The sequence below is a fragment of the Fulmarus glacialis genome, unplaced genomic scaffold (genome assembly GCF_000690835.1).
Source record: "Fulmarus glacialis isolate BGI_N327 unplaced genomic scaffold, ASM69083v1 scaffold12330, whole genome shotgun sequence".
Classification (NCBI taxonomy): domain Eukaryota; kingdom Metazoa; phylum Chordata; class Aves; order Procellariiformes; family Procellariidae; genus Fulmarus; species Fulmarus glacialis.
In genome coordinates this window covers 18,723-41,390 of record NW_009188216.1, presented here as the reverse complement: position 1 = coordinate 41,390, position 22,668 = coordinate 18,723, and the positions used below count along the sequence as shown (strand labels likewise).

At 38.9% G+C, this 22,668-nt stretch overlaps 1 protein-coding gene across 1 annotated transcript; it reads left to right on the top strand.

Moving 5' to 3' along the window:
• The first annotated feature begins 16,306 nt into the window (after positions 1-16,306).
• CXADR (coxsackie virus and adenovirus receptor) lies at positions 16,307-21,461 on the top strand. Its single transcript, XM_009577711.1, has 6 exons — positions 16,307-16,471; positions 17,147-17,351; positions 17,722-17,877; positions 20,009-20,131; positions 20,478-20,616; positions 20,973-21,461. Exons 1-6 carry the CDS (start codon positions 16,343-16,345, stop codon positions 21,238-21,240), a joined length of 1,020 nt encoding a protein of 339 aa, XP_009576006.1. The 5' UTR covers positions 16,307-16,342; the 3' UTR covers positions 21,241-21,461.
• The last annotated feature ends 1,207 nt before the right edge of the window (positions 21,462-22,668 follow it).

The window sequence follows — 22,668 nt, the reverse complement described above, 5'->3', positions numbered from 1 at the left end:
GTGCTATTTTCACAGCTTTTTTTTTTTTTTCTTCCCCCTGTGAGCCTCACTTTCCTTGCTTCACTGTCACTGAAAGTTGAGGATTCAAAATAACTGATATTGTATAAATAAGGAGGCTTATCCTGACTGTACAAAATAAACCTCCAGCGGGCAATGGGGCTATACCATTATGTGTTTGGATTTAAGCTGTCCCTGAACCCTGCTCAGGGGTTTAATCCCTCTGTTCAGGTCAATTTCACAGTCATAAATAACTGAATTGGGAACTTCCTTTCCCTTGCAGGAAGGGAAGGGTTCATCCTTGAGCATTTCAGGGTACTAGGGGAGAACAGTTCTTTTCCGCTCCATCTTTGTAATTAGTAATGAATTAATTCTACTGACTGCCTTGGTATTCTATGGGTATGCAACTGATAAATAACTTGTGGCAGTTTCTCCTTGCATTGGTGCTTCTGGAAGGTGACCACAAAACAGGTTGGTGTAGTGAAATTCAGTCTTCTGCTGTCTTGCAGACTTCTGGTATGAGTTTACATTTGGATGGCTATTTCTGCGTTTATAACAGCTTTTCTAATTTTACTAGTTCTTCTCTATGTAAAATCCACTCCAGGTCTGTGGTGAGTGAGAACTTGATGGCCATTTGGTGTGTATTGTAGTTAAGTATGATCAGTCATTTCAAGTAGTTGGGGATTCCCAAAATGTGCAAATTCTGTTTAGCTTTAATGAACACTGTATAGCTGTCATCAACATATCCTGGAATAGGGTGAATGTTGTACTGATGTACCTCTTCGAATCTTGAAATATTTTATTGAGTTAATTGATATTAAACTTTTCCAAATGGCAATACAGAATTCTGGTTTGAAGAGGAAAGCTCAGTTGTGATGTTAAGTGCTGCCAGATCATTTTGTGAGGTCTTACGGATATGTAAACTGGTGTATAGGGTTTTTTTTTCTTCTTTTTTTAATTAATTCTAAGCTTTCCAGAATGCATGGTCATCTCAAGAACTGATACAAAGAAAGTCTATTGTTTCTCATTGTCAGTGGCACTGAGCACATGTTTGCCTATACTGTGACTTCAGGGGGACTGTGTACATACTAGTAACCTTTTCCTGGCTATACAGTGTTGGAGAAATCATCTCATTCCATTTGGAGCAAATTCAAGTTTGTGTAGGGTTTTAGAAGGCTGAGAATAAATACAGGTGCCTAACTTGTGATCCTGATCTAACAAATAAGGTAGTGACCTATGGCTGTTAAATTTTTAAAAATGTGTAATGGCAGAACGCAAATTTTCAGTAACTATGAAATGTTAACATAGCCAGATTAGTATCTATTTTTGTATAGGTATAAAAAAGTGATTACATCTATGGTGATCTATTTAGCATTCAGAAGGTATGTTATACAAAGTAGTAATGCTGTGCACATAAATGCTTAAATTGAGGATAAGAGTTTGAGTAGAGTTTTAAGGTAAGTAACTAGGCAGGAGTTTCTAGTCTGTAGCGATATCTCTTATTGCTGCTCTTGAGGTGGTGGTTTTTTGTTGTTGTGGGTTTTTAACAATGGTAGTAGGAGGTAATTTTGTAGTATATTGAAATTCTGCAACGTGTGATGCTTTATTAATAGAATATTAAGCTTTTAAATGAAGTTCAGGTAAGGTTTGAGAAGAGTCTGTGGTTATTGCCCTATCATTAAGTGGTATTGATAAACCTTGCAAAAGTATTGCCAATAACATACATGCAGGAGCAGAACCTAATGCAGACGTGGTAGGTCAGCATTTGGTGGCTAGTACGCTGTCAGATATGTATAATAAGGAACTCAAGCCTGTTTGTGTCTTATGCATGCAACAGGATCTTACAGAAGCTTAAATTAGGAGAAATTTGACTACCACAGGAGTTAAATGATCATTCCTATCCCAGTATCTTAATTGCTAAACCTGGTACGCTTCACCCCTTGCAGAGTAATTGTAACAATTTGCAGGGTTCAAGGTGTTCTTAAGCGTCTGTTGACATTAAAAGTTATGTGAAGTTCAGGACTCCTTTCCTAGGTTTCCCGGATCTTAGTGTTTCAAGAAGTATGAAAAAATTTAACCAGAGATGACTTAGTCAACTAGTTACTTCTGTGACATCAACCATGAGATTTGAATTACAGTCATTTTGCCTTAACTAATCTTGTGTTTATCAGAAGGTATTTTATGCATTCAGAATGCTGCTGCAAAGATTATTATAGCTTGTCACTTTGGTCTCCTCTGACTGCCCACCCCCTGTGCTGGCTTCTCCTGTGTTGCATCAAACTTCGGCTGCCTGTCTGTCTTCACTTCCAGTGCTTGTCACAGCCTCTTCCAAAGCTGAGTCTGCTTAATACAGAGATGAAACTACCACTCCTAAATGGCTGGTTTAGCTTCTATTGCTGCTTTACAAAAAAATATATTTACATACTACTACTAGTATGCTTTGCTACTGATTCCATTCATCGTTCGAGAAATTCCTTGTAAATATCTTCGAATCTGCCTCAGTATCGGAGCATTCTAAAACTCATTTGCCACAGTGCCCACGGAGATTTGTATGGACGGGGGAACTTGTCTTTGGGGCCAGTATTGTTTCATCATACTTCCTAACTAATTTAATCATTTGTTGCTTGCATGCATTCATAAGCTTTTAATGGCAGGGATTCTCTTTTTGCTCTTGTTGCAACCTTTGTTTCATTTCATGGAGCTTTTAGATGCTATGTGAAACATTATAAATAAGGAGAAGTTTCAACAATTGTGTAGCTCACCAGCTTGAAAGAATGCCGCCCCCCACCCTTGCATCAGTTTAGTTACTAGCTAAATATACAGTTAGCTTATGCTGGCTCTTCCCTTTTTTCTTTTTTTTCCCTTTCTTCTTTCTTTTTAGGGAATTCCTCTTTTTACTAGTTTGCATCTTTCAGGGGATGGTTATAAGAAGAGCCACTTCAGCCTGTTGCCATGGGAGTAAGTGGCAGTGAAACTATAGTTCTGTGGAAACCTGTTTCAGTAGCAGCTTGAACATAAACCGCCCCTGCATCCTTGCTGGTCATTTCCTTTACTGCACAACTGCCTTGATTGTGTGAGTGTGTGGTGAATGGATCTGAGTTGAGGCTGCTTAAAACTTTCATTATTTTTTTAACCAGTTAGGCTGCAGGATTTGAAACAAGAAAGAATTTTGCCAACAACTCGTCCTGGTACAGGGCAGAAATGAGTGACAGGAAGGATGGCAGAAGAGCATTAGGAGGAAAAAACATTCTGCTTGACCAATATTCTCCCATAGGAGAGAAATGTCTGTATAACTTTGGCCTGGGGGGAGCTTAGTTGGGGAGTCTGACTACATCGCTAAATCAGGCAATCAGTTGAATGGCTAGATGTTACCTCAAAGATTATTTTTTGCATCCCATTTCATGTTGTACCTGGTATTCATCTGGCTCCATGGCGAGCCAGTTCAGAGTTTCAAAGTCAGAAAAATACTAAATTTTTGTAAGGTCAGTTTTCTATCTGTTCCTTTTCCTGATCCAACTCAATGAGATCAAGTCTGAGTTGTAACAAAAGAGTCAGCTGGAACTCAAACCTACATGGGTGGAGTATATTACTATTGGTGGTTTTTTTTTTTTATGTCACCTACTTATTGAATCATATATTCAAAATTCATTATGTGATAGAGAGGCAAGATTTGGAGCTTTATTGGCTGTAGGCTGGAGCCATTCACCACCGCTGTGATGTCCTTTAGCTACTGTTAAGAAGCATCTGAGGTACTTGATGGTCACAAATCTTGCAGTTCTACTTGCTGCTACATTTTTTTAATAGATAAGTTTTTCATGCCCTAGAGCTAAAACCTATGCTTAGTATGTTGAAAGATGATTAATCAACAAGAAGTATTTGGTGTGCGTAGAAGGAAGGATGAGAATTTCATAGATTCACAACTGTTTTAACTTGTGCCGAGTAAATTAAATTGAAATTTCATATATTCACTGATCCTGCATTTTCAGTTCTTCCTTTTAGATATATTAACAGCATAAGCTACAAGGGATGTTTCATCTCAGTTGTTTTAAGGCATGTGAAAATTGTGTGTCTGTCTATTTTAAAGCCTCCCTAAATTTTTAAATGACTAGTTATCTTTGTGGCTATTTAGGGTGGATATTTTAATTCTTTGAGCTTATTCCTTTCTGACTGTTTCTTATGGGGGGAGGGCAGGAAGGGAAGCAAAAGCAGGCAGACAGCCACTTCTTTCTGTCATTGTGATCTTTCACCTTTTTATTTAAAAAACCAGCAACAACCAAACAACCCAAAACCAAAAAACCCAACCCTGTACTACTGAATGAAATAATTTTCAATCTTAATGCAAAACTTGCATGTGCTAGGAAAAAGCACTGCTTGTTCAGTAGCGCGGAAGAGCCAAAACCCCTTTACTCAAGTGAAAATAATATGGCTGCTCAGTTAAGTGCTTGATTGTACTTAACTCCCTGATGCATTGACTGACAGATGTGCCTAACACATTCACGCTGCAAAAGGGCTGCCTCATGCAGTTTCCTTTTAAATACCATCAAATTGGCAGGAAAAGAAATCATAGAATCATGTGACTTGATTGCTTAGTGACTGTATAAGCCTTCAATATTGGTTTGTATTTGGAAAATAGGCGGCTTGCAGGGCTAAAAGCAAAAACAACTCATGCAGTTGATGTAGACTTGGTAGAGGAGAGGCAGGCTTTTGTGTGAGTAAGTCGTGTCAGGATTTGGGTTTTGATATTTTTTTTTTCTTTTTTTGCTTTGGCTGAAAAAAGTCTTTGTAATGGTTAGCCCTCATTTCATTTTACACTTCTTAATACTATTCTGGATGGTTCCTTAAAGGCTTTTAAGTGCAGTCTGAAGGTACAGTTTCACATTACACCTAGCTGCATTACAGATGCGGTTACATCCGGTGTAACTTAGTATGTCCGTCGAGGTTGTTGCTACTTCCAGCGATGGCGCTGGGTTCCTCTTCCCTCCCTTGTGTCAGAGCAGCGTGGCGCGGCCGCTGCGTGAGTCCATGCAGCTGGTACAAAAGAAAACTTTATTTTCGGAGTACGTTGTTTTCCTCTTGGGTGAGTTCACGAATTCAAACCGCCCAGTGGCTGGGCAGCTCGGGGCTGGGCAGCGCGGCTCGCCGGGAGAGCTGGCAGAGCGTGGCTGGTGTGGGTGTGGTGTGAAGTTGCCCTCCGTGGGTGGGGCTCCCTGGCAGGGCAAGCAAACCGTCATCGGGGCTAGGGCAGCCTCACGGCTTTTCTGTTGCTGGCTTTGTGCTCCTGCCACGTACCTTGTGCTTGGGGGACTCCTGTTCGGAGAACCCCACCAGGAGAGAAAAAGCAAAACCTCCCAGGCTGTGTTGGTTTTTAGCGGAGTCAACTTTTTGTTCTGGCTTTCTGCCTTTTTGCATAAAGTGTTATACTGGCGCAAAGGGAGGTGACGGGGTCAAACCTGAGGATGAGAGGGCAGGACCTCAGCAAATCCAAAGTATTCTAGTTGTCATTCCCGTAATACTGCAAGTTGAATTAGGTCGTGCTGGATCATTTAAATGTGACCAAGCATTAAAACTCAGAACTCATAGTGATCTTCTGTAAATGTTGGGCTAAACAGTACTCCAGTGCTTAAAATGAAGATTAATCCCAATTTTTGTTACAATATCCCCTCCCCCAAAAGCGTATCCTTTCTTTCAGTAATGAGATACAAATGCTCCCTCTCTCGACTTGATAAGCACGTCCCTGGAGTAAGGTCATCAACTGCTGCAGTTGCTAGGATACTCGGCTGGTGACTTTGGGTTTAGCAACAAAAAAGCTTCAAGAATGTGCTGAACAAGTAAGGAGCACAAGGACAGTTGTAAAAGGAAAGGGATGTTGGATAGAATCTGAAGGCAAAAGGGGATGTAAGGGAAGAGGCGAAAGTTGTGGGGGAAAAAAAAGTAAAAGATCAGTAAAGCTTTAGCCCGTGATTTTTCGGTTTTCGTAGTTGCATAACTATTCCAGCTGATGTCAGTGAATTGCAGGTGGGAATGAAATTAAGCTCATGCTAGGTATTTGCAGGGTTGGGGTTATTTGTAGTTCTGTTTATACGAGTCTTAAAGTTAAGAAATTTTTGTTAGATTGGGAGGATGAGTAACTTCAAAACTAATTGTGCAGTACGTTCTAAACTGGCGCATGGGTATGCAACACTACATGAATTAGAGCAAGTTATTTGTTTAATGCTGTCTGAGGACATCTAGACTGAAACGTCTGTCTTTGAAGAAGTATGCTTAAACTGTTTCCTGTTTTTTTTTCTTGAGTGATTTGAGAGAGGATTTGTGGATTCAAGTGAACTCTGGTAGATGCTCAGTAATTTAACGGTTATTGTTGAATTGATGTATTTTGTCAGATTTTTTTAGGTTAGACCAATGCAGGACTGCTTCAGCTTCGGCTTCTGTTCAAAGCAGATCACCTTAAGGTGGTGTTTGTAGTGTTCCGAAGGGGAATAGGTCTATTTGAGCTGCTCTGCAGAAATTGTGAGCTTAGAGTGGCAAAACTTTAATTTTTGGAACTGGTCAGATTTCAGTGGTTGCTGAAAACCATGTTTCTTCTGTGAGTCTGGGGATCAGACAGTAGAAAGGAATGTAAGACTTAGTAGTGGATTCCTCTTTAATTGTGGAAGCAGAGGAGAAGTCGGAAATAGGCAGGGAGAAAGTAAATCAATGCTTTGAAGAAGTAATGTCACACTGATTACTTCAAGGGTAAGTACAAATGGGAGACTTTGCCCAGTAAATGTGCCTCAGAAAAGTGGTGCTTCCCCCCCTGCGGGTTGCTCAGATGAAATGAAGTTTGGAAATACAAACTTGCCGTTTTGAGACCCAGCAGCAGAGTTGGTGGTAGAACTTTGCTGGGCTTATTCTGACATGCAGGTTTTTTTCCGTATTTTGCTTTAAATGCTCCTGCTGTTTCATCAGCCTTCCCTTTGTAGCTCATGGCAGAACCTTCCTCCCTGCACATAAGTCTTTTAGCTGCACCACCTGTGGAAAAAGTGTCCTGAAAACTTAACCAGACCAGAGCTCTGGGAGTTTGGTCACTCAGCTTCATTCTGCTATCGGTAAGGCAACTGAGATGAAATGTGAAAGTGAGGTATTTAAAATCTTGCCTCTACTAAGACTAAGTGTTAATATAAAACTCAAGCGCTTTTCTCCAGAAATTGCTTTGTGGATTTAGTTTCCTGAACTATTTTTATATTTAGTCTGGGACTAAATGGACTAGGAAGGAGGAGACAGTGTTTGGAGCAAGGACTGGAAGCCAAATCTCTTCTCTTGTAGGTGAGTGCTTTTATTCCTGGGTTGTCTTTACTTTCTCTGGCTCCGTAAACTGTATCTTTTCTGCATAGTAGAAGGGCTTCACTGAGATGTGTGAGACTGATTAGCTTAGAGAGCGCTGTCCTGGGAGATATGAAATGCAGGTGTGAACATCTTTTGTCTAAATGTTAAATCTCTGTCTTCAGGGATTAATCAGTGTTCTGCCTAGTGGACTCAGGCAAGTTTTTATCTTCTCTCTAAACTTTCTGGATTGGGCCTTTTTGAGGTTTAAGTAGAGGGATATGTAGCCTGTTAATGTCAATAGCTTAGGAAACAGATTTAGAAGTGCTTGATGCTTTTGCTAAGAAGGTACAGGGTGGTTTTATGGCTATGGTTACTGTGAACTGTGCTTTTCTATGAAATTTGTATTGTAGCATTGTATCATAACCACAGTTAGGGTGTCAAGCATGGGAAGAATGTGGTCTGTGGAGCATATTAAACATTAACTGTTTAACACTTTTGATAGTAGCAGGACAGTACTTTCTTTGTTAGAAAAAGCTTTGCAATTTGCCTTTATCAGCAGTTGATTATCCTGAAAATCTGAATTCTCTGCAGAGTGCTACAATAATTAGATACTAAAACCAAACCTGCTCTTTGGATACATACCCACTATAGATTCAGGTGCAGTAATGCTGTGCCATTTTTTCTTTTCTTGTTTGATTCACTGTTGTGTGATTATCTTGCTCTTGGTAGTTCATTGCCTGTTGCTTGCTTGTTCCTCTCCCTCATCTCTTGCTTATTCTTACCTGTTGCTGTGAAAGTTAAGCGTTCTTCGGTACCTAGGTGCCTAACTAAATTTATAGGACGTGTCTTTTGGATTCTGTCCTGAAACATTTCATGAGAATATCTGTGTGCTTTGGCTGTAAAAGAGGATTTTAGAGTTTCATTCTGATATCAAAGGTCCCCAAATCTGTTGAATTTGCTTTCTAAAGGGAAGACAACTAATTTTTTTTGTCATTCTATTAAACTTCTGTTTTTCTTCTTTCTTGCCATTGTTCCTTTAATGTGTACTAAGTTAAAGAAGACTCGGTAAGTATGACTAGAGCTGGTTGAAAAACTGGAATTGACTCTTTTTCCTTCATTCCCTGTCCCCCCAAGTCACTTAGCCTGAATTTCTGAAGCCTGGTATAACTTCTACAGAAACTGAAGTAGGGTTAACCCTGCCTTAATCTGTGTCAGACCTCGTCAGGGCCAGGGACACAATGTTTTCAGGATTTTTTGTAGTATGGTGACGCTTGCCAGAAGTTGTACGGTTTATGACATGTCGAAAGTTAGATGCACCAAAGCTTCATAGCTTTTTGGGCCCAAGTTCCAGAAAGCTATGACTGTAGTGGGGCCTTGCTGTTGGAGGTAAGATGCTGGAAACTGTGAGAACCCAAATCTGAAGCTAGGCTTTCTAGCCTTTGAGGGTCCCACTGGAAAAGCTAGGATTCAGTTTGTGGTGCAGTCAGTTATGATAAACTGTGGCAAAACAGCATAGGCAAACTGCCGCTTGTGGCTGTCTTGGCTGTGCTGATGTGACTCAGCTCCTGGGTGCTGTAAAAATCACTAAAATGAGTAACGTCAAATATTCTTTTCCCTTTACTTTTGCAAAGGCAACTTTTAATCCACTTACATCATCAGGAGCACGCTGCCTTGCAGAGGCTCGTTTTGGCATCACTTGAGGATACTGAAGTTTTGTGTAGTGAGGAAGCAGGAGAAGATGGTGAGATGGTGGCTGCTGGGGATTTCAGCCATGAAGGAGACTTATGTTTGTCTTAGATTGTGCCAGTAAACACTGGGAAGTCTCCCTCAGCTAGGCACTCCTCAGTGTGTACCTGCCTCGGTGTGCACTCCCTACTTGCCAAGGGTGTAAATTTAAGTTGACTCGCTCAGTTCTATAGGGCCTCATTTCAGAAATGAGGTTTTGAAATAAGGTGTTGTAGAACTGTCTGAGTGGAGATGGGAAAGGGGAGAGTTGGGGAACTTTGCTTTATAATATCATTAGAGCTAGCTGAAAAAAGTAGATTAACTGTGGATGAGAGGCATATTCAGAAGTAAAATTAAGATGGTGGGGAGTTGGTTCCTGAGACTGAAGCCTGTCAAGTGAAAAGATTTGATCACAGCTACATCTATAATCTGCATTTGAAAGAAGAGTCTAAGCTGAAGCATCTCTTAAGTGAATTTTATAGCTCGTATCTCTCAAAGCACTGACACGCATTTGTGGTTGTCATTGTTATTTACTTCTTAAGGCCTCATTCTGTGAAGAAAAGCATTTATGTCTTTACAACCATTCCTTGTTTACAAGCAGGTATTGGCAAACAAGATGGTTTTTGGAGAGCCTGCTAGTAAAGTTGAAGTACAACATCTCTGATCTCAACTCTTACCCATGTAGAAGCTAGTCTGTGCATCTTTGCAGCTGTGCTCCTTAGTGATTGCCGTTTCAGACATCAGTTTGAACCTGGCGGTAGTCCTGCCTTCGTGGTGCATCTCCCCTGCTCCTGCTCCCTCGGTGCCTGTCAGCTGCCATGCCTTCTGCTGTTCCAGCTGGTTGTGTTCCTCTCCTGTTACCCATTTGGGGAGGGACTGCCTCTGTTGGGTTTCGTAACACTTCTGTGATGCAGCGCTATCTGATGCCAGCAACGTTCATGCCAAGGTTAAATTTACACTGTATAAGCCAGCAATCCAGAATTTCAGTGTATCTTTAACTTTTTTTCATTTAAATAAGAAAATACTAAATGCATAAATAATTCATCTAATGAAAATTTGTTCTCCGTTATTTGTTAGTATATATCGCAGCTCTATTTGTGTTGGAATGGAGAAAACTTTGCTCCATTTTAATTTTTTGTCTGCTTTCTGTGTTGAAGATTCTTTTATACTAGAAAACAGTTTCCATCAAATTCTATCAAGCATTTCATTTTTCCTAGATTATTCTTAAAAATATCAATAATGCAGTTTGCTAGGCTGTGTTCCACTTGAGTGGTATTTGAAGGTATGTCCAGATATTCAGAAGGAAATACAGTTTCTCTAAAGATGGTGCATTGGTTTACACCCCTTCAGAAATCATGCGAAAAACTTGTTCAGTCATGCACATATAGTTTGCAATGCTCTTTAGGGTCAATTTCCCAGAGAAAGAGTATTTTATTCCACATTAAAAAACTTAAGTCTGAATGCTCAGAATCCAAAATGTGTATTGACCTCTCACCTGCTTCTGATAAAACTTTTATAAGGGATAATACTTATTATTCTGCATTGAGGAATGGTATTTGTCTCTTCTCACCCAGTCACAAAGGTTCATTCTTCTGTTTGCACCAACTGAATATGGCACGTGTTCTCCTTGCACAATATTTGGAGAACAATATATGTGCATTTGGACCAATTGCACTTCTATGTTGATAGTTTTCAGTTGTTTTTTGAGAATCTGTAGCATGCTTCTGAGCCTAAGCTTTGCAGTGATTTGTTTGCTGCAATTAAAAATTTTAATGCTCAGCATCTTTGAATAAGCAGGTAACTGACTTGAGGAACCCTCATCTTTCTGGTGTGTAAAAACAAGTCTGAAAAAGTTCTGGAATTTTATCCATGAAACCCTGCTAACCAAAACAAATACACATCACACTCAGCTTGATAAAATGTCTGCCAGTCGTGTACTAGCAGTTAGATGCCACAGTTGATCCACTCATGTTTTGAGGAGCATACTAGGGGAGTGAAAATAAATTGAATCTTCCTGATTTGAGTGGAAACTGAAGGAGGTGGGGCTTGGGAAAGCTTGGAGAAAATGTCATCTTGTCACTATGCGCATCGGCTTCATATAGATCTTTAATGCAGTTACAGAATTGCTTGTATTGGACGTGACCTCAGTCATCCAACCTTCTGCTCCAAGCGGAGTCCACACAGAATACTTTGGTCTTGTCTGTGTCGGCTGTCACTAAATCACCTGTCCTATTTTCCTTTTTGATTCTTTACTGCTCAAGTACTAGTAGAAGCTTTTCAGGTTGGCCTTAAGTCCCTTGCTTCTTTCAGCTTTGGTTGGGTTTTGACTTCCCTAGCAGGGACGCTGCATGCCTGGGTAATGTTTCTGTATTCCTCCCTTGGTAAACTGTTCTCGCTTCCTCCTCTTTAGGCTGAGCTGCTGATTGATCTGCTTATTTACCCAAGTGTTGGGATGTACTTTTCGTGTGGTTAGAAGCAGTTGTCCTTAAATACCGGCCAGCTTTCTTGAGCTCTTTTGCCTCTCAGAACTGGGTCCTACAGAATTCTAACTACGGAATAGGTCAGCCTGCCCTTCTGGAGTGCAGGGTCTGTACTGGATGTGCTTTCCTCACTCCTTTCAGGATTTTAAACTCCACTGTTTCATGGTCACTACAGTCAAGGCTACCGTTGATCCCATCCCCAGCAAGTTCTTCCTTTTTTTGTTGAAAGCAATTCCAAGAAAGTATCAAATGGGTTGACCTATTTAGCATCTGTTTTTCCCTGAAATCTTCCAGAAGCCTCCTAGATTGTTTGTGTCCTGCTGTGTTGCCCTTCCAGTAGATGTCAGGGAGGTTAAAGTGTCCCACAGTAGTCAGTCTCTGTGATTTTAGAGACTTTCTGTAATTGCTGAAATAGACTTAATCTGCTTTCTTACCCTGAGGTAAGAAAGGCCCATACGGACCTCTCCTTTAATCCTGACCCACAAGCTCTTAACCAGCCTGTTATCCGTCTTGTAGAACAGCTTTTTGTGTTCCAGCTGCTCCTTCAGGTAGAGGGCAATTCACCTGCTGTTCTTTCCTTCCTGGCTTTCTTAAAACGCCTGTGTGCATCCATGACAAAGCTCCAGTCATGTGAGCTATTCCACATGTCTCAATTACTCCAGTGTCATAGTTGTGTGTACAGGTACTTGAGGTGGGTCCCCTTTCAACATGTTTTATCCTTTCCAAGGTCTCTCTTCCTCCCACCAACCTGACCCATGTACTTAACATGTCTGAATCTCTATTCCCTCCCTTAACTGCAAATTTTTATTACTATTCCCTGATAGACCTCTCATTTAAAGTGCTTGCCACCAGATTTGGTGAGGATGTTCCTAACCAGCTTTGTCAAGCAGATCCCATCTCTGACTTAGCAGCCCTCATTTCTTAGGGGTACTTGCGACCATAAAAATTAAAACACTGCCTGCAGTGCTAGTCCTGCAGCGAGTTGTTAACTTGCAGGATTTGTGTCCACAAGCCTTTTCCCCTTCACATGAATGAGCAAGGAGAACAAATGCCACCTGGGGTCCCATGTCCTTCTTTGCCCCTGGAGTTCTCTAGTCACTCTTGATTTGCTCCAGGTCTCCTTTGTTAACAGCATGGGTGCCTGTGTGAGTAGGTAATAGTAATAGTTGGGGAGGGGGAGTCAATAGTGATAATAATAGTAATAAGGGGTAGTCGTTTAATAGTTAATAGTCCAAGGGTTAGAGAACCCTTGGCAATCTCTTTAACATGCTGAATCTGGCCAAACCTCCTTCACCAGCATATCTGGCAGCAGATGTGTGTGTCTCCTCTGCAGAAAGGAATCTCCAACTAGTATTACCTGCCACTCCCTCGTATTGTTAATGCTTAGTTCAAACCCAGCTAGCTCTGACACCTACCTTAACTGAGATGCTTGCTGCTTCTGCCTGTCATTCTAACGTTGACAAAAAAAAAAAGAGAAAGTGGAAAATAGCTTTATAGCTTGTGTTCTTAAGGTAAGAAAGAGACTGTGCAGCACTAGTATAATACAAATGAAGTGTTGGGAGACATGCAGTAAGAAAGGAATTGAGATTTACGAAAAATCTCTGAGACTTAGAAGGCTCAGACCAATGTTTGGGTACCTCTCATATCAGCTAATGTGTGCTGCAAGCTTCATGTGCAGGAATGATTGTTGAGAGCTATCCTGAGGTTCATGTGCCTCATCTTCCATTGACATGTTTACATGCAATCAATGCATGTGAACATACTATTCACACTTCAAGAGTTTCAATTTTTGTAACAATCTTCTATGTGGGATAAATTTCCAGCAAGTCACTTGAGGCTGTTGGGTTCTGCTTTTATTTGGCTTATGGTCACTATGTTGTTTCATATGCTTTGGATCAGAGAAATGAGTGCTGTAGTAGAAGCTCAGAGTGAACTGTTTGCTATTTGTGGCTTTTAAAGCACTTTAAGCAAGCTGCCATGTGATAGGCAGGACTATTGGAGCCTAGTTTCCTAGGAGTGTGTTTCCGAAATGTAGTATTTCCAGCTTTTAACATAATTTTTCTTCCTCATTTCCAGTGTACTTGTTCCTTTTCTCAGTGTTCTGCTATCTGAAGGAGAAACAGGTTGTGTAACGTCCACTTTGAAGTTATACTCACATGCAATTGTCTGGCAATGAAGAGGCAAGAGATAATTGAAGAATGTAATGCTTCTTAGCTATGTCAGGAAAAAAATGAATAACTTCAGGGACTTCTGGATGCACTGGACTGTTATTTCTGCTTTTGTATTTGATTGAAATTGTTGGAGATGAACAATTAATGGCAGAAGAGGGAGAGAAATAAAACATTGATTATACAAGTCCTGTTTGTTTAGAAAATTAGTCAAAAAAATCAACATACGAATACTCATCTGTCCGGTTTGTTTTGGCCATGTTGTGTGTTTTAGCAGGCATCAACTAAAAATCAGAGGTTTTACACTTTTTAGTAGTACAGATGTGTTGTAGCATCTCCAAAGTATGAATTCTGTTACTCACTGTGAAGAGGCAGATGTTATTGTGTTCCTCTTACCTGAATTACTGAACACTTTCTGAAATCCTCAGCAGGTCCCCTCGTGGGGAGGGGAAAGCAAATACATGTTTTGTGGTCATCTGTTGTGGAACTTCAGCTTCAGTGATTAACTCTTACTTCAGAATGAAAGCTTTTAATTTCCCAGGTTACAGAGGCTTTCAAGGAAGTAACATCATAATGTATTTCATCATCAGTCACTAAACTGTACTTGACATCCCATCGCACTCCTTTAATACAGTAAAATGAAAATGCAGAAATGCAATTTGGAGATGAACTTGAGGATATTGTATTACAGTTCCCTAATGAGGCAGTGGGTGAGAGGGGGACAGAAGAGTATGGAAGTCACTGAAAAACAGATCAGGAATTTGCATTCTTTTTTCCTGTGCTTTATGGAAACATGAATGTACTCTGAATCTGCCCATTTCTAGAGATGGTGGCTAGTAGTAATACTGTGTTTGTTTATGCAAAGCTGACCAAACTTAAGGATTATACTGTAATATATTTCACTTGTCAAATGACCTTTTTAAGAGATTTAGAATGGCTAGTTTTACGTGTGGAAATCTGAAAGGATCCTTTAGAAGGGGATAGCATCTGTGGCAAGTCAACCAGTATTTAGAGAGATCAGTATCATTTAGGAAATAGTAGTAATTCAACATAATAACAGAGAATTAGTTGCTCAGGTATGTTTACTGTGGTCAAAAAAGAGGTGATACAAACCTTTTAAATTATCTTTGAAAAGATGTACATGGATTGGTAAGAAAGATTGCACCTAAATTTCTTTTGTTCCTCAGATTGATGTTTCTTGTTTTTTTTCTGGAATGAAGGTATTGCCATGCAAAGTAATACCGTGAATGGCAGGAAGCAAAATAATGCTACCTGATTTGTAACTGTGTGTTTGTTATTAACAATTGTGAAGGTCTTTTCTTGCAGGCTTTTGTCTGAAATTCAGTATGTCAGGTGCTTTTGCTTTCTGAATGATTTTTTTTTTTTTTTTTTAAAAAATACCTCCTAAAGATCCCTTTGTTTTGACATCTGGAAAAGAATCCAAAGACTTGATGCAGAGCAAAATTTTAGTAAGGTAGAAGGATAGCTGTTGCAGTCTGATCTACTGCAGAAATGCACTAGAGCTTCTCTATGATGTGGAGAAGTGCAAGTTAGATAATAACTTGAGCTAGCGTAGAAGTGCAAGTTAGAGCTTAAATGCACTGTTTATATTAATTTTTAATTTTATTTCATCTGAGGCCACGATTATATAGATGCACCAAAACGATCTGTCGTCTTCACACTGGCCACTCTTGCAGCCTTGCATCTGTTGTGGCTGTGGTAACATCTGTGTGACTGTCTAGCTATGATGGGCAGCAACCTACACACATAAAGTGTCTGTGAAAATCTGAGCTAGGTACCCAGCAAGGTAGACAAAACAGTGGATGTACAAATGCCAAGCCTGTTTCTGTAAAGAGCAAATGGAGCTTTCCTCTTCCTGATTGCGATGTACGGGTCTATTCACGTGATGAGGGAAGCCTATGTTTGTTGTAAAAAAGGGGGAATCTTGCTTCAGGCCCTTTGAGTAAATCTGTTTGGGTCACTATATGGATTCTTTTGCAGGGTTGAATTGAGGAAAATTTGTTGTTTAGAAATATGTTTTGCTTAGAGGCATGCAGATAAGGATTACACAGTATTTTTTTGAGGAGTAAGACAAGCAGAAAGGGTGAACAAATCTAAAAACTCATTGAGATTTTTGCAAAGGATTCATTTGTTCACTCCCTGTAGATAGAACAGCCCTTAGACTTCAAGGCAGAGTAACTTAACTTGATCTAACCCAAGACTTCACAATAATTTTGTCTGTGCTGGCAGACTTCATCACTGTTCCATGCTCTCATTTTACCAATGAGGGAGTAGTGGTAGGGTGATTTTCTAATAACTTGAAAAACCTGCTGCTGAAAATTTTGATTTATTTAGCTTCGTATGGGACTTGAATTGTACAAAAAAATTGTATGGTTTGAAAGATGTAACTGCCTGTTGGATATGATTCCAAATGAACAGTACACGTCTTTGCAGTGTGTTCAGCAGCATACTGCACAGGATCTCTTAAGCAGTGACAAGTCCGATTAATGACATGATTTCAATACGGGAAAAGTATATGATGGATTTGAATATATACCAATATATAACAGAACACTTACAGTGAAAACTACATGCTAAGTGTTTTTAAAACAAAAATATATTTTTATAGGTCTAACAAGAAGCCTAAGCATAACTTCAGTTGACCAATCAATGTTTGAAAAAGCACAAGGAGAGAAAGTTACGCTGCCATGTACTTTTGTACTCTCAGAAGAAGATGAAGGCCCGCTAGATATTGAGTGGGTATTGATACCAGCAGATAATCAAAAGAAGGAACAAATAGTAAGTAGAGACTTTTTTGGACAGTGTTAATTCAGTTGTTTGAGTAGGTCAATGTATGAACTTTGTTACTGACTTCCACCTTTTCAGGTTGGGATTGCTTGTGATCTTAAATTACTTTGAAGCACCAGTCATATGAAATATAGTAGAAGTTTTGGTATAGCAGATTTAAGTGCGAAATGTGAAGAAATTTCTCACTATAAACTTGTCTTCTAAAGGAGAACTCTAAAATTAAAAATGCTTCAGTTACGGGAAATAAACTATGCATTTGTACCTGCATTATTTTCCTGATTGAAAACTGATTTATGGGAATTTGATTTTAAATACATTAACTCTTTTCATTATTAACTCCTTCTTTTCTTCAGAAGCCTTATCAAAAAGATGACTCCTTTTAGTAGAGAGGCTTGACAGAACGAATGAAGGTTAGAGCAATTTTAGACAGTTTTCTTTCCCTTAGAAGTCAATGCTGATGTGCTATTACTTGGATAGGTGTTTGATTAGAGTGTTCATTAGAGTACTGTGTGTGATGTTTTGAAGATTGAGATATTTAGCTATGACATGCCTCTGGGATTATTTAAAGCAGTAGAAAGAAACTGTCAAGAATCTGAAGATACCAAATTATGTTGAATGTTTAAATGCCAAGTGGATTTCTGAATCATATTTCTTTTTTCTTGATAGATAATTATGTATGCAGTAGACAGGATTTATAATCATTATTATGCTTCTATGACTGGGCGGATGCAGTTTACTAATCCTGATCCCAGATCTGGTGATGGTTCATTGGATATCCTGAATTTAAAGTCAGCAGACACTGGCACATACCAGTGCAAAGTGAAGAAGGCTCCTGGAGTTCAAAGCCAAAAAATACAGTTGACTGTACTTGGTAAGATCATGTTTTTCTTGAATTTTCAGTGACACTTTTTATGTGTTTATTCCATCCTATATTTGATATATAAAATGAAAACTTCTGTCGGGCAAAGTCTTACTGAATCTATGATGATGCGTCCATTATTGAGACTTTGCAGGAGGTGGACATCATTCTGTTCTGGGGGATGAAGGGAATAATATTCAGAATAATGAGCATTTAAAAGAAATTCTACATGTGGCTTGTATTTCATAGAAAATCTTCCCATGCATAGAAATGGTTTGTTGCACAAGCTTTGTCTTTAGCAAAATGGACTGACCTACTAGAACACAATTGGTAAGCATTTTTATTGTGACTATTATTAATTCAATAATACTTTGTTTATTAGTAAAGCCAGCAAGAACTAAGTGTTCCATTGAAGGATCACAGGAGATTGGAAAAGACGTTATGTTGAAATGTGCATCACAAGAAGGATCCCCACTTTTGTCTTATGACTGGAGAAGAGTATCTGGCACACAGGAGCTTCCTGCCACTTCCATGCTGAGTACTGTCAAACTTTCTTTATTATTCTGAAATACTTAAGAAAGATAGCATTTGTATTTTTGGCTTATCTTGGCCTGTGAGCATCTCATGCTTAATTTTAGTATCGAGCAGTCAAGATAAGTGTCATTTCTACCCTCTCACTAGATAATAAAACTGACCTTGAAACAAGTTGTGTGGGTTTTTTTTTGGTTTTGGTTGGTTGGTTTGTTTGTTTTTTAAATTTGTAGTGGAAAATGTTTCAAGCTTTAAATTGAGATTCTTACCATTAGGGCTGCAGAATCATGCACATCTGTGCCTGAGTGTTGTGAGTTCTCTTGCTTGGTGATGTCGGCTGGTTTTGTGCTCAGGTGGACAGTGGGGAAAAGTCAGAACAGAGTCTAGTGGTTAGAGCTGCTTTCAGGGAAGTGGAGATAAAAAGCTTGAATTTTATTAGAGATTGAACTGAGGTCTTCACTTTCTGATCAAGTGACAGAACTTCTTCCTTAATGAAGGGGTACAAGTCTTTAGAAGAAAAGCTGTCCAGAGTAAAGCAGAAGAGAATGCTTACCTCTTCTTGCAAGAGCTGACATCCAGGAAAGAGTTATATGTTATGAATTTTGACTGATGGATCCCAAATTATTATAGTGGTGGTACTGGATTTTTATTGTGAGACCTTAATTATAGAAGGTTAATTTGTGAGTTTTGGCTTTGTGAAAGTTATTCCAGAATATTTTTTTGGAAAAGTACTGCTCAAAACCAATTCTTTTTGATCTTCTTTCTAGTTATGGAAACCTTAAAGCTCAAGATGGTGCGTTTTCCTTGCAGATGAAGCAGTTTAAGAATCTGCTTACAAGTAGACACATTTTAACTCAGGTTGTGCAAGGCGTATAGGACAAAGTGGTATCATGTGTCTAAAAGTAGCCAAAGTGAATGTCTAGGGGAGAGGGAGTTAAGAGTTTGTGTGGTTCTTCCTCATAGAGGTCTCCTATCCTTCCTTAACTTATGCCTCAGGAAATTCAGATGTGGTTTCAGTTTAATTGATTTAAAACAAACAAAAACTGACTTCTGTGAACTTCTCCAGTCTCCTTTAAATTTTTGTTGTCTATTAGAATCTGTTGATATCTTAGAACACAGATCTCTCAAAATCAGCTACATATGAAGAACCTTGTACTGTTCTTCATTTTGATCTTGCCTCATGCTAGTGCTGTTTGATATCTCTTATTTATTGTTTTGACAGTGAACAGTTGATCACTAATGTCCTTCTCTGTACCATTCAAGATCTTAAGCTTCTGTTGTTATTCCCCTTCTTTCTCCACATCCCAAATTTGTCTCGTGGTAACAAAAAAATCAATTGACAGGTTCAGTGCTGGACAAGAATGACTGAGGGAGTATGCAAAAGTGGCGTGTAACTCGATAAAACAATGTTTGCTTTGTGAATATAGGCTTGGGGACGCTGAACTTGTTCTCAAGACTCTCAGCAGGAGGAGCTAAGTATTTGTGTGATGCTTTGTTCCTGTGATGTAGTCTCTTGCAGTGCTGATGGCAAATCTGTTAGCAATTCAAGCATGCAAACCATTTGAAGTTGATGTAGTAGAATCTCACAAAGGTAGCTCTCGATGGCTTTGGAAGCCCTGGGGGAATACTCTTTGTTTTCACTGGTTCATGTCTCCTACTTGTCAGCATAGCTAGACTTAATTGATGACCCATTGGAGTGCAGTGTTTAGGTTAGATCCATGTTGAACATGGGTTCTGCAGGCACCTGAGCTGGTTGTGTAGAATCGATTTAGACAGAGAAAAGAGAAGGAGGTACTTCTGGGATGCGGTTAATCTTTTGTATTTTAGAATTCTATGTTAGGATGAGAGAATTTGCCACTTCAAGCATCTGTTCCTTTCCGTTGACAGAGCAATTAGTCTGTTGGCTTAATATTAAAGTCAAATGCTGAGGAATAAATTTCTAACAAGGCAAAAGGCTTTTACAAATATTTGCAAATACAAATTTTGCAGCACAATAGACTTTTGTTTTTGTTTGGGTATTTTTAATACGGCATTTTTTAGTTAAGATTTCATCTATGTGTTGGATTAATAATTCTGTAGTATTGAATACGGAATTAAACTTTGGAAAATGGTAAACCTTTACCTTCTGTTGTTTGTAGATAAAAATACAGGGGAACTTCTGTTGAAAAATGCCTCTCAAGACTATTCTGGTACATACAGTTGTGTTGCCTCAAACAGAGTTGGCACGGATGAATGTTCTGTTGAGCTGAATGTCACCCCTCGTAAGTGTTTGCTGTGTAACGGTCACATAGTGTTTTGTGTATTAAAACTGAATAATCTTGTTTCTCTACACTCCTAAAAGGTTAAAAAAACCCAACCTGTTGTGTAACTGATGGTTGCCACTTCGAGTCTTTACTTCCCAAACTGTTGCTTTTTATGCAGAATTGTATGTAACTCTTATTATTGTTTTAAATGCATGTGATTGAAGCATACTCTCTCTGATTCAGTGATACACTGTTAACCTGGATCATGTGGAAACATACTGTTTTTAATGTTGAGTTGAGAGAAAAGAAGTTGGTCATATAAATTTGGCACTTAACACACAGTATTGTTATTTATCTATTCTAGCTATAAATACAGCTGGTATAATTGCTGGAGCTATTATAGGAACTCTACTGGGTCTTTCTGTACTGGCTTTTCTTGTCTTCTGTTGCTGTAAGAAACATAGAGAGAAGAAATATGAGAAAGAAGTACATCATGATATTAGGTAACGATAATTTCTGAGCAGTATTATTTGAAGATTAACTTTTAAATGTGTATTTCTGCAAGTAAGATACTTAACAGTTGAGATTTTTGTCTTAATCTGGAAAGCTTATTAACATACTAACAGCTTGTCAGAGAACTTTTTGTTTTTAATACGGTGTAGATAATCATGTCTAATTTCAGTAAAGATTTTAAAGGCAATGAATACTTGAATTTTTTTTTAACTTGAAGTAATATGTGAGCCTCTTTTGGCTACTGTGTTAGAACAGAAAGAAACAAACTGAAAATTTGTTTTGGAAGCTCCCACATAGTAACAGTGACTGAACTCTTGTTCTGCAACTGTTCTTTTGTTTATTTCAGAGAAGATGTTCCACCTCCAAAAAGTCGCAGTTCAACAGCCCGCAGCTATATAGGCAGCAATCGTTCTTCTCTGGGTTCAATGTCTCCCTCAAATATGGAAGGATATACCAAAACTCCATATAGCCAAGTCCCAAGTGAAGACTTTGAACGTACTCCTGGTCAAAACCCAACTTTTGCACCTTCAAAGGTAGCTGCACCTAATTTAAGTAGAATGGGAGCTGTTCCTGTGATGATTCCAGCACAAAGCAAAGATGGGTCCATAGTATAAAATATTATTAATTTAAATGCTGTTTTTAGGTGTTCATTGTAAGTATTAGAGAAAACTACTGTGTTCCATCCCTCATTTAAACAATGGCATGCAATTTTCCGTGAAGAAAATGAACAAGTTTGAAAAGCCACCAATTCTTATTTTTAATTTTAAACTTATTAGTATATGACAGTTGAACTGTTTGCTAAAAGCATTGAAGTTCCTAAATAACTATCGGACACTGAAGGTATTTGGACCTCTGGTAGGTTGCTGAAGAGACAATGTCAGCTGATGTGCAGTTCTGAATATGTAACAGCAAGACACAAGTGAGAAGTAACAAAAGCATTTCATATGTAGACCATGAAGTTTCTCAGAGTTCCTGAAACTTTATCCTCAATTTTGGAATAACAGAAATATTTTAATTTGGCCATTGTCTGATGTAGTTGCAGGGGGCTGGAATACCGAGGATGACTTCGAATTCTGTTCAAACTCTGAGTATTTATGCAGTTCTTTAACCTGGTAATGTTTGTTTGGAGCACTTCTTGAGCTCTTATTTTGGGGGCTACCAGTTATTGGTTCAATTAATTTAATGAATCTATTCTGAATTTAAAATTTCAGTGAGTGGAAATGTGACAGGAGACCTTGCAAGCTCTTTGAAACATGAATTTTTATGTAATAACTAGTTCTAGTCATGTCAGATAACATAAGTATTAAGTTATCTGATGCAAGAGGTCCTATCAGGTTGTGGGTAGTGGTATCTAAGCTTTAAAAACTATAGATCAACTGTTACTGTCACAGTAAGAATGAATATGTATCTCTATACAGGTCTTAAGTTAGTTGTACCTTGCATTTTCCAAAGCCTGTTTAGATTCTAAGGCAGCGCTCTTACTTTTTTTCCAAACTGATTACCTAGAAGCTCCATGGGCTTTTAATGAAAGCTGTTAGGTAACTGGTATTTGGTATCTGTCCTCTTGCTCTAGCATCACTTTGGAAACATCTTTTCCCATATACATGTAGGCAGTAGTTAACCTTTACTTAAGATGCTAATGTCTTTCTGTATGAATTTGCAAGGAGTTTAGAGCTCATTTCTCCTTGCTTCTTCAAAAACCCTAAATATTCTTATTAACAGACATTTAGACTTTTAAGAGCAAGAGTTTCATGCAGCCAGAATCTGAGAGGAAATAGTTATCCAGAATTGTTGAAACAAATCTCATGTTTCAAGATTAAAAACACTTCTTCCCAGATTTGCAAACTTAAAGCATTACAGGAGGAACAGAACAATTCCTTATCTTACTTTCACACATACTTAAGGACTTTTGATAGCTTCTGATGACTGATATTATATACCTGTGGAAGCTGGATTTAAAGCTTAGTGCAGTTTGAATCTTTGTAGATTTTTTTCTTTCTTCCTATTTTCAACTTTCTTCCTCATCCTGTGCTGGGGGCGAG